Source organism: Athene cunicularia, assembly GCF_003259725.1.
Source record: "Athene cunicularia isolate RWA chromosome 6 unlocalized genomic scaffold, athCun1 chr6_part1, whole genome shotgun sequence".
Lineage (NCBI taxonomy): Eukaryota > Metazoa > Chordata > Aves > Strigiformes > Strigidae > Athene > Athene cunicularia.
The window spans coordinates 20,176,007-20,189,846 of NW_020799105.1; the positions used below are offsets into that span (position 1 = coordinate 20,176,007).

General features: G+C 40.3%; 1 protein-coding gene across 1 annotated transcript in view; it reads right to left on the bottom strand.

The window, feature by feature from the left end:
- Positions 1-986: 986 nt before the first annotated feature.
- The window catches only part of SFXN4 (sideroflexin 4), a 13,971-nt gene continuing 1,117 nt past the window's right edge, over positions 987-13,840 (bottom strand). The window contains exons 3-15 of the mRNA XM_026851532.1: positions 13,778-13,836; positions 11,637-11,711; positions 10,648-10,674; positions 10,496-10,550; positions 9,695-9,720; positions 8,201-8,251; positions 8,050-8,115; positions 7,858-7,926; positions 6,513-6,603; positions 4,777-4,892; positions 3,713-3,798; positions 2,515-2,629; positions 987-1,325 (exon numbers count right to left, since the gene is read on the bottom strand). Of these exons, the coding sequence (XP_026707333.1) occupies positions 1,248-1,325; positions 2,515-2,629; positions 3,713-3,798; positions 4,777-4,892; positions 6,513-6,603; positions 7,858-7,926; positions 8,050-8,115; positions 8,201-8,251; positions 9,695-9,720; positions 10,496-10,550; positions 10,648-10,674; positions 11,637-11,711; positions 13,778-13,836 (914 nt within the window). The 3' untranslated portion in view covers positions 987-1,247. The remainder of the gene's footprint in view (positions 1,326-2,514; positions 2,630-3,712; positions 3,799-4,776; positions 4,893-6,512; positions 6,604-7,857; positions 7,927-8,049; positions 8,116-8,200; positions 8,252-9,694; positions 9,721-10,495; positions 10,551-10,647; positions 10,675-11,636; positions 11,712-13,777; positions 13,837-13,840) is intronic.

The following is a 13,840-nucleotide window of genomic DNA, read 5'->3' on the forward strand; positions in this document are numbered from 1 at the left end:
AGCGAGAGCTGTTTACTCCTTCCACACTCCAGTAGTATGGAGCTTATGAACTTTTGCTTTTGTAGTCTCCATGATTTTAGTATCCTTCAGTGGATTCCCTTTGATGGAAATGCCAATTGTCCTCTTAAATACATGTCAGCTTTTAGTACCTGTAATGCCCAAGTTCAACTACATGTTGAGCCATCTGCCACTACCCCTAATCCCACTCCTCGTGTTAGCAGGCAGCTCACAGCCCACCTGTGGAGCTGGGTTATACCCTCTGCCAACCTCATTACTTTTCAGTTATCCCTTTGGTTTTTGTGGTTTGGTTTTGGTTTGGGTTTTTTTTACCTGTTTTAACATCTGGTATTGCAAGCTCTTCCTGCAGCTCTTCACAGACAGCCCTTGTCCCCTGAACAATTTTGTATGATCAGCAGAGTTCATCACTGCATCGACCAACAGGCTAACCTTTATGCCACATCTCACAAAGACAGCTTTGGGTAAACACTATCAACCTGCAAAAGCAGGGATTCCTGATTGCCCACCACAAGGGCAGAAAGCCACAGGATTTCCCAGTGGCTTCAGTGTAAAAACAAAACAAACCAAACAAAAAAAAGTAGTTCTAAAGCTCAAGGAGCATCAGGCCTCACAACCTCCTTCAAGGATGTCAAGAAAGTCAGGAGTCACTTTGTAGCCAAGTTTGACACCCAGTTCCTAAACATTTCTTAAACAACTAAGCAATATTATATTGCCATCAGGGTTGCTTTGCCTAATACCACTTTAATGGCTACCGCACTCCTGCATCATCCTTGAAATGAGTGTTAATAGTACAATGAAACACACAAAGTCAGTATTCTGAGAAGAAACAGCTTGACTTTACCCAAAGGACTACTGATGTTAATGCCTTTAGCAGCTGTGTTCCTGGAAAGCAGCAGCAGAGCAAACTTTTGTAGTCAAGAATTTTTTAATTAAGAAATCAATCGCATGAGGAAGCATACAGAACACAGTTTGTGACAGATGCTGTGTTACAGTGCTTTCTAGTACAAATATCATTTACAGCATTGAGTTACATGTACATACCTGCCTGTGGGCTGGGGCTTGCGAAATCATTTTGCAAGTTCTGCCTCTATAGACCACACACTTGTACACCAAATCTGGTACATAAACCACCACAAAGTCATGATTCAGTCACATGTGCCAGTTGAATTTGTTGATGCATTCAAGATTTACTTCAGTCAGAGCCCACACTGATATATTAAAGCCAATCTCTAAATTCCCCTATTGTAGAATAACTCCGTTTCCTCTGTAGATGAGAGAAGTTCTGGTTCAAGGTCTTCTCGCTTTATCTGCAATGTATCGTAAAAGGGAATCAACACCACCATATCCTGGTAAGTATACATTAAGTCACCTTTACTGCACTGAACTTGCACAAACTGAAATACTTTATTCAGAAGCAAGACTCTTTGGGATTTTAAGTTCTTTGTTTATTTGGGCATTTGAGGGATTTTCTTGTTTTGGAGCCCTTTTTTTTTTTTTTTCTGACATTCTCTACATGCACACACATAAGGGAAGAAATATGTTTTATTTAAAATTAATTTATTTAAAATTTACTCCTGAGATCTGAACAGAGCATTAGTGATGTTACCTTCATTCAATATAGAATCATTTTGGTTGGAGAAGACTTTTAAGATCATTAAGTCCAACCATAAATATATTTGGGTGACTGCTGTGGCCTGAGCAATTGGGAAGCTCAAAGGGAACCAACCAGCCCAACTCTCAGTACATAATTTCTCACAAGTCTCCTCATTTATGTTCAGCTTACCCTTGCTGCCATAAGAGATTAAGAAATCTAAAAAAAAAAAATTACAGTGGCAGAAAGTTTAGGCAAATAATCACTGAAAATTGCAAGAGCCCAGTCTGTGATTTTCTGAGAATATTCACAGATTGCTGATGAGGGCGAAGAAATAAATGCAGAAAGGAACCCCAGGCTCCTCTCTCCAAAGCCCAAGGTTCAAGGGCTGCAGCCCCCATTTCAGGCCTTGCAGGAAGGCATACTCTGCCAGGGGACAGATCACACTTCTCAGGTCAGTAAGGCAGGGTGAAGAGATACTGCCTGGGAGTTGGTTTACCCCTCCCATGAGCTCATGCTGACTTTGCATGAAAGAAAAAAATTCTCATCTATATCCTTCCTATCTCTGGCAAGACTGAAAACAGTGCTGGAGAGCCTTGGTTTTAATCTTTAAGATAGCTCTCCTGACCTTGGTTGCTTCAGACTGTTGTAAAAATCCACTAAATCTGCCTTAGAACGTGTAAATATAAATAACACACAAGGCAATTTAGCCCTAGCAAGTCCTGTAAGCCTTTACCTAGTACACAGGCCTTCAGAAGCAGCCTCTCCACTGCCCCATTTTAGATGCACAACCACATTAATCCTATTGATTTTTTCTATGTGGCCTTAAGACTGTTGGCCATAGTTAACAGAGTGACTATTTAATATAACAATAATCCTAAATCAATTCCAATGAAAGGACTTACCTCCCCACACTGCGGGAACATACTAAGTGAAACTGGCAGCATCCCTACTAAAACGGTCATAATCGCAAGCATTCTCATTGAAGCCAAAGATTGTGGAGTTCTCCGAAATTTTGCTCTGTCCAAGACATTGGAAAAGTAAATATGAAAAATAATCTGACAGTGAGACAAAGAGAATTAGCTACTATTTTAGTGGTTGACATTGCACTGAAATTAGTAATAACTTCGGCTTACGAATCCCAAAGACGTTTCCTTAATTTATTTCCTATGTTGGTTCCTAACTTCCTGTTCTTTCCCTTTATTTTTTATGTAGCTGCAGCATTTTCCAGGCCCAGATTATCAATACAACATTAAGAAAATAAGCAGCAAGATCAAAATGACAAGAGAAGGGGCATAGTGCTTTAAAGTGTTTAGTCCTTTGACTAAGATTTTTCTTGCATTACCCTCCTTCCTTTCAGATTTACTTCCTCTGGGCAGTCCTGCTTTGCCTTGTGGAAAAATTAAAATTTTAAAAATATATCAAGTTCTGTCTGCATTAATGTCTTCTGATAATGGAAGTGCCTTAAGCTAACAAAGCAGGATAGGGAATTGATGTAGGCAATACTGAATTGTCTGTAATGTTTACATGACATAGATGATCCCTACCAAAGGCTCAGGGCAGGCTAAGAGTTCTCTGATAAAGCATACAATGAATTCTTCTTATGATACAGCGTTTCTAAACGTTGAAAAAGCAATAAAATGTTTTATAATACATGGAAAGCTATTTCGAAGTTGGGATCCAGGTTTAGCTGCAAATTCAAGTACCATATTGTCTCTTCAGTGATAACAAATTTAAGCTAAGTGCTGTGAACAACCTTGACACCAGACATGGGGACTCAAATCAAGTTAGGGAGCCCAGGTGCTGGAAAACAGCCTGTCAGGAGAGCACAAACATGTTTCCTGCATGGGAGAAGAGAGGAAATCCTCAGATTTTTATTCAATCTCCTGCAAACCCTCAAAGCATGGATGTGGACATAAACCAGATTCATTTACTTATCTAATTGAATCACAGTAGCTGAACAGAAATTTCCCAGATAATCACTTCTAACAAGGCAAGTAATACAACAAACCCAAGAAGAAAATTGACAAGTGGCAACAGCCAGATGAAAAACCAGAATACACACTGACCAGACACCCCCAGCCCTTTTGCAGTAGTTCCTACCTCTCCACAAAGTGCATAAGCACAGGTGGCACAAAGGATGTTGTCCCAAACAAGACGGCTCTCGACAATGCTGTTTCTTTAACGGCCTCCAGGGAGAGAGAAAAATAAATGTTAAAAGCAGTGCTCTGTGCAGTTTCAAATACTGCATGCTGCTGTGAGCACTTTTTTGTCTCATACTCAAAAGTATTAGACTTCTCAAGCAACAGTAAATAAGGGATAAAAAAAAATGTTTGAGGAATTCTTTCTTAAATGGGAACTAAACTCCTCTGAGTGACAAATATTCCACTTGTAACTAAGAAATTCCTCAAAAGGAATTCATGATGCCATATTGAGTTTTCCTACCACAGTAATCATTTTGCTGAGACTTGTTTTAAGTTGTGCTGAACTTTTTTCAAATGGTTATAACTTCTGGGCATCCTAGGTACCCTGTGTCAAATTTGAAGTTCTCTCTAGCAGTCCACAAATCTTTATGCTTATCTAGCTGTTTCTTCCCCTCTGGACAGCAGCATAGAAAGGGAGGGTCACATAAAATATGACTCCTTGCTCTAATTCCTGTGCCAGGCTCTACAGTGGATGTTGATGAGCAAGGCAAGGAGCAAATACAGAGTTGGTTTGGTCAGCAACTGGAGCCCCAGGATAAAATGCATTCGCACACTGTGGATCAGGGCATCGCCCTGTGGGAGGCACAGGCTTTAAATCATACTCCCACTGTAGAAGGTGCATGTGATAGGTGCAACACAGGGCTTTTTTTTCTCTGAGGTGCCCCATCAGAAGAAGGTCCCAAGGGTCTTGTCTCCTTCTGAGGTGACCAGGGAAAGCAGAAATGCCTGTGCTGGTGTCTCTGTCGCTCAACTCCGTATATTGGTTTAGGGAGGCTGCCAACCCTTGAAGACACAAGGGTTGTGGAACTTGGTTCCAGAGACCTAGTCCAAGGCTACCCAAAGATTCAACACCTGATCTGGGATTCCTCATTTTAATATATCCAACTCTACTCTCAGCATCACATTCTGCACTTAGCAGGGAATGAAAGGCAAGTTGAGAGAGGCCTCCACCCGCTCGCCTACCTTCTGACCAGCCTTCTGCGACACCCCTATAACCGTGCCATTCTTGTCCATCACTTCAATTCCATTCTCAAATTCTGGGCTTCTCACCACCACCACAGTAAATGCACTCATCAAGCCTGCAGAGTTAAAGAGGGTTTTGCTTTAAAAGGACTATCTCAATAGTAACATTCATAATTACATGCATTTTACATTTCCAGTTCAACAGTTCACAACTGAATAACCTGGCAGCTTAAGAGACTGCCCCATAAAAATCTACTTGGGATCTTGATCTTTGTTTCAGAAGTTTGAGCAAGATTTTAAGGCCCCAGACCTAAAAGTTGTTTTATCATTATGGACTCAAAAGTTTTCAATCACTGCCATCCAGCTCAAACTATGAGTACTTTGTTCTGAAGAGAAAGGGGAGGGATTTGTGGTGTTGGTAGGTTTTGTAGTGGTCAGTGCAAAATCCAGCACAGAAGAAAAGACCCTGAAGGGAACAGACTTTAAGTAAAGGCCGCACCTCTAATTTGAAAGGGACAGTGCCAGGGGAGCACTGGCTCTACTATGTTCCATTATGGCACTTCTCTGCCCAGCTGCATGTCTGTCACAAGTGGCAGTGCTTCAGCTGGGTCCTAGATGAGAATGTCTCAGTCTTCTCCGGACCCAGCTTCACAAGGTACCTGAAAACACCCATCCCACAGTCAGTCACTCAGAATAGAAGCCTAAACCACAGGCACTTACAAAGGCCATATCAAGTGGGAGTTAGTAATCTAGCTGGTTTTCTCCTTTCTCTTTTCTAGACCAAGGTCTAGGCATAACAAGGAATAGTCTGGCAAACTGACCTTGCTTAAAATAGCAGATTTCAATTTTTATTAGTTTTTGGCAGGGCTGTTTAATAAAAATATCAGTGTAACAAATGACACTTTTCAAATGCTGGACTAATATTAGTCAATTACTCTCAGGTTTCTCTCTACATTCCAGAAAATGGAAGCACATTTTAACACCTGCTCCAAGGAAAACAAGCCAGAAAGCTCTAATGGAGATCATCAGAAAGATCTGGGTAGCCTCCTCACACAACTTGGAACAGAGGCGATGATGTGTTTTAATTTTACCAGTTTCCCCCTAGGAAAGGTAAAAAATTTCTTCAATGGCATTAGAAAAACAGTTAATGACACTAAATAGTTAAATTTGTCCTGGTACAACTTCACCATGTCAGTAGAGTTGTTTCAGTAGCCTTGCAAGGTTAATAATACTTTGTTGTAACAACTCCCTGTCAGCAGTTTCTACATTGGCAGCAGCCCCAGCCTAAGGAACTACGCCAATGCACACCTAGAGCTGTGTCACACTCTGGTGTCATGTATGTGCCACACCAGGTCACATCAGTTCCAATGCTACTGCCTTCCTGATCTCTCCTGGCACTCCTGAGGGTTTCAGGTATAATGTGCAAGCCAAAGAAAAATGCTATCTGCATCCCTGGGTATCTTTGCAAAAATAGTCCCCCATCATACATACAAAGGTCAGGAGAGTGCTCTGTAGCTCTAAAACTAAAAACCAGCAAGAATCAAATAGAGCTCAGCTACACTGATCAGTGAGTGTTAACTCTGACACGGAAAGGACAGTACTCAAAGGCAGCCAGCGAGGGCCGCTCAAAAACAGTCAGACCACATCTGTGCAAGGGCAGGGGAATTCTGTACTCAGAGGGAGGCAGCAAAAACCCCTCGGACCAGCTGCACGATGCCCAGTTTCTTTATACTCACTAATAAGAGGAGCAGGTAGAAGTTTCTGGACAACTAGTTGCGTTAAGGGACTCTTCAGCTTGTAACGATTCATGAAGATAAGAGGAAGAGCCTAAGGCATTGGGAGGAAACAGGCACCTCTATTAAAAAAAATGTGCAGCATTTCAGTAAGTGTAACAGGTTAGGAAAACAAATCTGTGACTTGATACATAGTTACCATCTATAAAAATAAATGCCTTGGTTTAACATTCCAACAGAATACATACGTTCTCTAGTTACTGAAGGTATTTGTAATCACTCTCTTAGGTAAGAATACAAAATATTATGATAAAAAAAGCATTAAACATTATTATATATAGGACAATAGCAGTACGAATACAAAGACAGTAAAAGGGAAACAATTACCTCAGACTAATATTCCTTGGACATCTGTCCAATTGCCTTGTGTCACATACTGCTCTCTCCCCTAAACAGGAAACCTGGTTTACTTGTGTATTTGTTGCTGATTCTGTGCAGTTTCAGCCCAATTCTATATTCCCATAATATACTTGCAGGAAGTTTTGTTTAGGAATAAATGGCCAGGACACCAGTTAGTGCTCAGAGCCTCCCTTGGAGGACAAAGGGGAAGAACTCCCATATGCACCCGTGGGCATAGCTGCCTCCTCAGACCTCTGCAAAGTCCTGAGCACTGCTGGCCCAACTGTTTTGCCTAGAGGACAGAGGTGAAAGTCCATCTAGCAAAAGCAAGAACAGCCTTAATTTGATGCCAGAAGGCTTATAAAAATCACAGTTCAGTGTGGAGAGTGAGGAAATGCATCACAGGGGCATCTACACTCGCAATGAGTGTCATGAGGATACCAGAGCTCGTTCTGATGTAGCAAACTCCAGAAACTGTAAATTCCTATTTCAGCACAGAGCTAGCTAGGAGCCCTCGGCTACCTCCCCCTCCTGGAAGGCTAATTACCTGCATTCAGTGCAGCACTTTCATGGCTATGCTGCTGCTGGGATCTGAGCTAACTCTCTCCAGTGCAGATGCCCACAGATTTCATCACTTGTTTAGACTGAGACAGACCTCTTACACAGCACTACATCAAAAAATCAACTACAGCAACCCACTGAGTTACTCTGCATTTGTAAACCCTGGCTACTTCCTCTCACTACCCATTTTCTAAGCTTGCAGAATAATAGAAGGACAGAAGAGGAAGCCAAGCAAGGCTGACAGATGATCAAGAAAATTCTTTCTGAACAATTTTGGGACAAAACATCAGAGTAGAGCATTGGAGCACAATCCTGAAGGATATCTGACAGCGTGAGTATCTCAGTGCCTACTCATTCTCAGGAAAGCAATCACTGAGCAAATACATACACCAATACATGCTGCATAGGAAACGGCTCCCAAGCCATAGAAGATCTGCTTCTGTTCAACCAAGTACTCCTAAGAAGGACAGAAGAAACACACTACATAAGTACATAAATACATTTGTGAAACACTTGTAAATCACATTCAAAATGGTCTTGTACAATTAAGATGATTTAAAAAATAAAAACTGACACATACTTCAGCCTTTGTGGTACCATTTCCATTTAACAGGGCAAATCCTGTGGTATACATGTGAAACGCAAACTGCAGAAACAAGAGATTATAAGCAAAAATGAATTTGGGATTGAGACTAGAAGACTTGTAAATGTAGAAAGAAAGAAGGAATTACCTGACAAAGAAAATTTTTCTTCACCTGGCTCTGAAGAGAAGAAACAATGACCTAAGAAGAAAGCCCCACAAGAAAATTAGGTTTGATGAGTCTAGAAGTTTTTTGGTAAGCAGTGGTGGACTAGAGCACAAAGAGAACTGCTGTGTTATTATTTGCAGTGATGTCAAAGGCTCCACTCAGCACCCAAAGCCATTTGCCTTGATTCTAGGCTAACACACTTTCTTGCCACAGATGTCACATACTCACTTTCTCTATCCAGTATAAAACACACAGTGATCAAAACACAGTGTGCAAGAATATTTGGGCAAGATCCTTTCTCATCCAAAATAAAAAATGCATATGTACCTGTGAAGACTAAATAGATGCAAATAAAACCACTAAAATAATAAAAATGTAATTACAATAGCGATTGGGAAAGGATCAGATTGTTTTGGCTAGTGGGTATATAAATACTAGATCTACTTGATCCAAGATCAAAGATTCTAGGATTTAATTCCCAACTTTGACAGTGAATAACAATAATATCAATAATAATAAACCACAGCATAATTCATGATAAACCACAGCCTTTCTTGAGGTCTGGCCTACCAGGTGTAGAGTATTCTCAAAATACAGGGTCAATCAAGGTAAGGCAAATATTGAATAAGGGAAGGCATGGAATGCCCAGAGCCTCAGAGGAGGATCAGTAATTCGTTTAATACTAGTGTATCAACTACCTTTATTTTTAATGCCAGCGCTGAATCTAACCACATCTACAAAAGAGCATTAAGCTGTAAATATCAAAAAGAAATATTTATGTTAATTCTATTACTGTTCTTAATGAATTTAATGAAAGTCTTGATAGCTGTTATACGTTCTAGTAGTGGCATGTCAGTTCATGCTGTAATCTCTGTATGGAATGACACATGTCAGTATGTATACTCATATGCCAAAATGAAAGGCAAACACATCTAAATAAATAAGCATGTGTATAACTGCAGCTACAAATTTATTAAACAAAATGGTGCATTTTTTGAGCAGTATAATAATTTATTATCATATATTTTGTGATTTCTTAACCACACCACTTCTTACTTGCAAATGCACAATTTACATAAGAAAAAAATTCATATTCTGGGTCTGAAACACAGAACAGAAGGTCTACTCCTTCCTACTGCAGTTCCAGTTTTTTAAAATTAAACAGACCAAAACCAGGCCTTGTTCTCAACACCCAGCGAATTTTACCTTGCATCAGAAAGCTGACCTTCATGCCTGAACAATCTCCCTAAATACTGTTGAAGGCAGGGGGCTATCATGTTCGAACTCCCAATGAGATTCCTTAAGGGCTCAATTTCTAGATTACTCAGCAGTTCCCATAAAATAGATGTCTTTTAAGAAACTTATGCTGAAAATACAACTAAGAAGCCTTAAACCTTCTATTCTCTCCTTCCAACCCCTGGCTTTGTTGGAAAAATGTAACCCTGTGGTACACTAGTATCTTTCATGATTACTCACCAATGGAAGACACATGGGCAAGAAGGCTAAAAAGAAAGAAAACTTAATTTCAGTAAAAGTAACTACAGAGTCTAGATTTTGAGCAGAAAATTACCCTTACATCCCCTCTCTAGTTTCAGCTCTAAGTAAAACACTGCCCATAAAAATCCACCATCACCAGACTTCAGTTCTAACCTTTGTCTCTCATTCCTCATTCAGGAAGCCAGAATATCTAGTCACAGGTTACAGTCAAAAAGAACCCTTAGGAACTCCACTCAACATGGCTACTCAGAAACTATACAAGTTTCTAAGAAAAATTGTTTCTCCTTACTCAGTTCAAAAAGAGATAGGTGGCAACAAAGGCTGTCACAGCTGTGAGTGGTTATACACGATAATAAGTAAATAGCCTAAGTATGGTTATATCTGATTAACAGCCTGTGCTGTCTGGGCTCCAACATCACCCCAAACAGACTTTATCTGCCACCACAGCAAGTAAATTCATACAGTAGCCACATCCATCAAGTGAAAACTTAGCTTATAGTAGACTGCTTTAGTGTGGAGGGATTTGGGAGCTCATTCTGTAGTGACAAAAAACAGAGACTGGTCGGACTATTTCCATGTAGCTGAGCAGATGAACTGTGGGAAAAATTCCTCAGGATGGCTGCAGGAATAAATAAATCTTCGACAGACATGACAATGCAACTAACAGAAGTAAAAGTCTACTTGTTTTTCTATATAGAATATTGCTGTGGCTACTTCCTTAGAGCTATTCCCCTTTGATGCTTCAGTCACATACACAAAACTTCTCTTAAGGGAACTTACCCGGAGGTCTAAACACAACAGGAATTATCTTGCCTGTATCAGGATGTACACTGGACTTAAAAGAAAATAAAATGAAAAAAGTCAAATTGGACCACCTGGAAAGGGAAGAGGGAAGGAAAGAGGGAAGATTTCTAAGTATTTTGTAAACTTACCAGGCTTAGCAGGAAGGCTTGTTTTGTCTAAACAATTTGAAAATTAGGTTAGTAATTAAGTTTCAGAAGAGACAGGATAAAATCTTCTTTCTAAATTTATTATATCCTTTTTTTTCCGGTAACTAACTTTTTTTTTTTTTTTTAATATGGAGTACTATATATGTATACATCCCTTTAATTATTTTTTCCCTAACATTTATCTCCACATACTCCTTATAAGTTACTCACAACCCATGTGCTGTATAACAGCACCAAAACACACACTATGGCAGAACAGAAAGTTAATTTTAAACAGTTAAGCTAGTCGGTATTTTAAAACAGAAAATAACAACTTAAATATGGCTAAAAGCCTGAACAGTTACTTAAGACTTTAGTTTTTTTCTGGAAACACAGAAGTTTTCATTTCTCCTTTCAGACTTTGACACACAAGGTACTAAATGCCACATGGGAAGAGCTGAGCCTACACTGAGTCAAAAGAAAGACTCCTAACAAAGAACGAGTTCAGCACTACTTTCCAGTAATTCTGTGAGTAGGTTTCCCACCCAAGTACTGCTACTGGTCATTTTATGAGATGTGAAACCAAACCAACCTGCCCTTTGTATGGTGATGCAACATCTAGGATTCAAAATGAGCTCATTAACCATTCTGCATATTTATCACCTAGCTATATCACCTCTGCTGAGGACAGACAAGTTTAAAGCAGTGATTCCAAGAGTGATCTGAGAGCGTCTTTTAAACTCATCTGTGGGATACATAACCTAGCATTCTTCAGGATGATAATACTGCAATTTACATTGAAGTCAGTAGTAATACAAAGTAATTCCTATTAGATTAATTGATTAGAAAAATCTCTGTAGCAATGAGTTTTTCTTATGTTATCCCTTGTACCCGAATCTCAGTATTTTGTCTGACAGATCTTATACGAATATCAACTATTTCAGCCATGAAACAGGACACCTCAATCTCCTATAAACTGCACTCCAACATACCTGATCATTCTTTATGGGCTCGCTTAGGGTCTTCGCACTGTTTTCTATGAATAACCTGGTTCTTCTTATTTCATCCTACATTTGAGAAAAAACAAAACAAACAGAAAAAAAACCCTCAGACTTAAATATTCTGAAGTGCAATATATCCGTTACTAGACACTCTAAATACAAACCTAGAATGTCAAGCTAATAATGCTCCTGTCCCTCAACAGAGCAGGGAAAGCAAGGAATGCACCTAGACACACAACCAATTCACCACCATAGAAACTTTTAGATTATTCAGGCTCCCTTGATCCCTTTCAGTATCAATCCCTCAACCCATTACACAAATTCACTGGAATTTCACTGGAAACATATGAAAAACCTCACTGAAATCAAATGTTAATATTGCACTTAGTCATCCACGTGTGCTGGCAAATTCAAAGATGTGCTGCCACAGCAACTACCTGATATCCCCACAGGCACCTAGGTGACTTTAAAATGAAATTCCAAACCAGACTTTTAAAATTACCAGAAATGAGTCACAACATTACTAGATGTTCCTACATGTGCACAAATGTGTGATCAAGTTTGCATCTTACACTCTTCCTTTAAACTTGTCTTAAATTTTTAATTATGGAAAACAGCTACACTAAAAAGAGAATAAAACTGTAACTTCATGTAGTTAGCCACGGGCTACACAAAAAAGCTGCCCCTCCTGGGAGAATTTAGGAGATGATGTGATTTTTCTTCAACAGACACATCTCTATTTACAACACTATATTCAAGGAGGTGTAAACCAATCCCAGAGTTCCAAATCCTTAAATGTACTATAAAATTTTCTTGTTGGTGTTTATAGATATAACGTACTTTTACTAAATTACATTATTTGCACATGTAAATATATATGGAGATATGTATTCATACCATATATACACAAATATAGATAAATAGATAGACACAACACACTAATTCTGAAAGTGACAAGGAAATATCTCATGTACACACATTCTGAGAGTATTCTTTTGCTTTAATGGAGCTTTCCCTTTAAAAATTAAAAAAAAAAAATCTATAAACAAAAATCTCTTTAACATCCTAACCAATCAGCCAACTCTCATACAATATGCTGTCACCCCTGATAAAACTATACAGAAGTAAACTGACAGAAAAGCACATCTTCCCCAGAATTTTGCTGTCACAGAATCACAGAATCAACTAGGTTGGAAAGGACCTTGAAGATCATCCAGTCCAACCATTAACCTAACACTGACAGTTCCCAACTCCACCAGATCCCTCAGCGACCCGACTCTTAAACCCCTCCAGGGATGGGGACTCCACCACCTCCCTGGGCAGCCCATTCCAACGACCAACAACCTGCTCTGTAAAGAAATGTTTCCTAATATCCAGTCTAAACCTTCCCTGGCACAACTTGAGACCATTACCTCTTGTCCTATCCTTACTACTTGGTTAAAGAGGCTCATCCCCAGCTCTTTCAACCTTTCAGAGAGTTGTAGAGGGGGATGAGGTCTCCCCTCAGCCTCTTCTCCAGACTCTGGACAGTTCATGAAATTTAGAAGCTACACTTTGATGTGTTTCGTGTCACGCTTTGAATAATTAATGTTAAAGTTGTAATAATCATTCTCCAGTATAAAAAGGGCCTCCAAATCAGGCATACTCCCTCCTAGGGGAGGATTAATTTCAGTATAGCCACTTGGAGGAGAAGCAAAGAGCTTCATGAACTTCCGATTAAGCTGCACTGCAAGGATGGGTACGTGGGTTCGCCAGCAGAGATTTTGGGTGCCTGCGATGCTGTTTAGCAAACCTGTCCTCTCCAAAACGGTGACAGCTCCCCGCCACGAATCTGTATTTAAGAACAGCCCGCCCAGGTGCTCGCTTCCTCGCTCCTGCCTTTGGGGGTTTCCTGAGCCTTACCTGGGCTAATTCAGCTGTTGGCACAGCAGCCACGGCGTGAACAGGGCTGCCGAAACGGCGGTGTCTAGAAATGACCTTCATGCAATTATACACAGAAATGCAGACACGTATGGCCACGTCCCGCCGCCAAGGGCAGCGGGGGGAGCCTGTGTGTCCCCCCCCCGGGCCCCAAAACACCGTCCCTCCTGTCACCCCCAGCTTCGAACGGCAGCGCGGCCCGCGGTACTCACGGCGGATTTCAGGAGCAGCAAAGGATCCAAGACGTCCGCCCAGAGAAGAAACCCTGTCTCTTA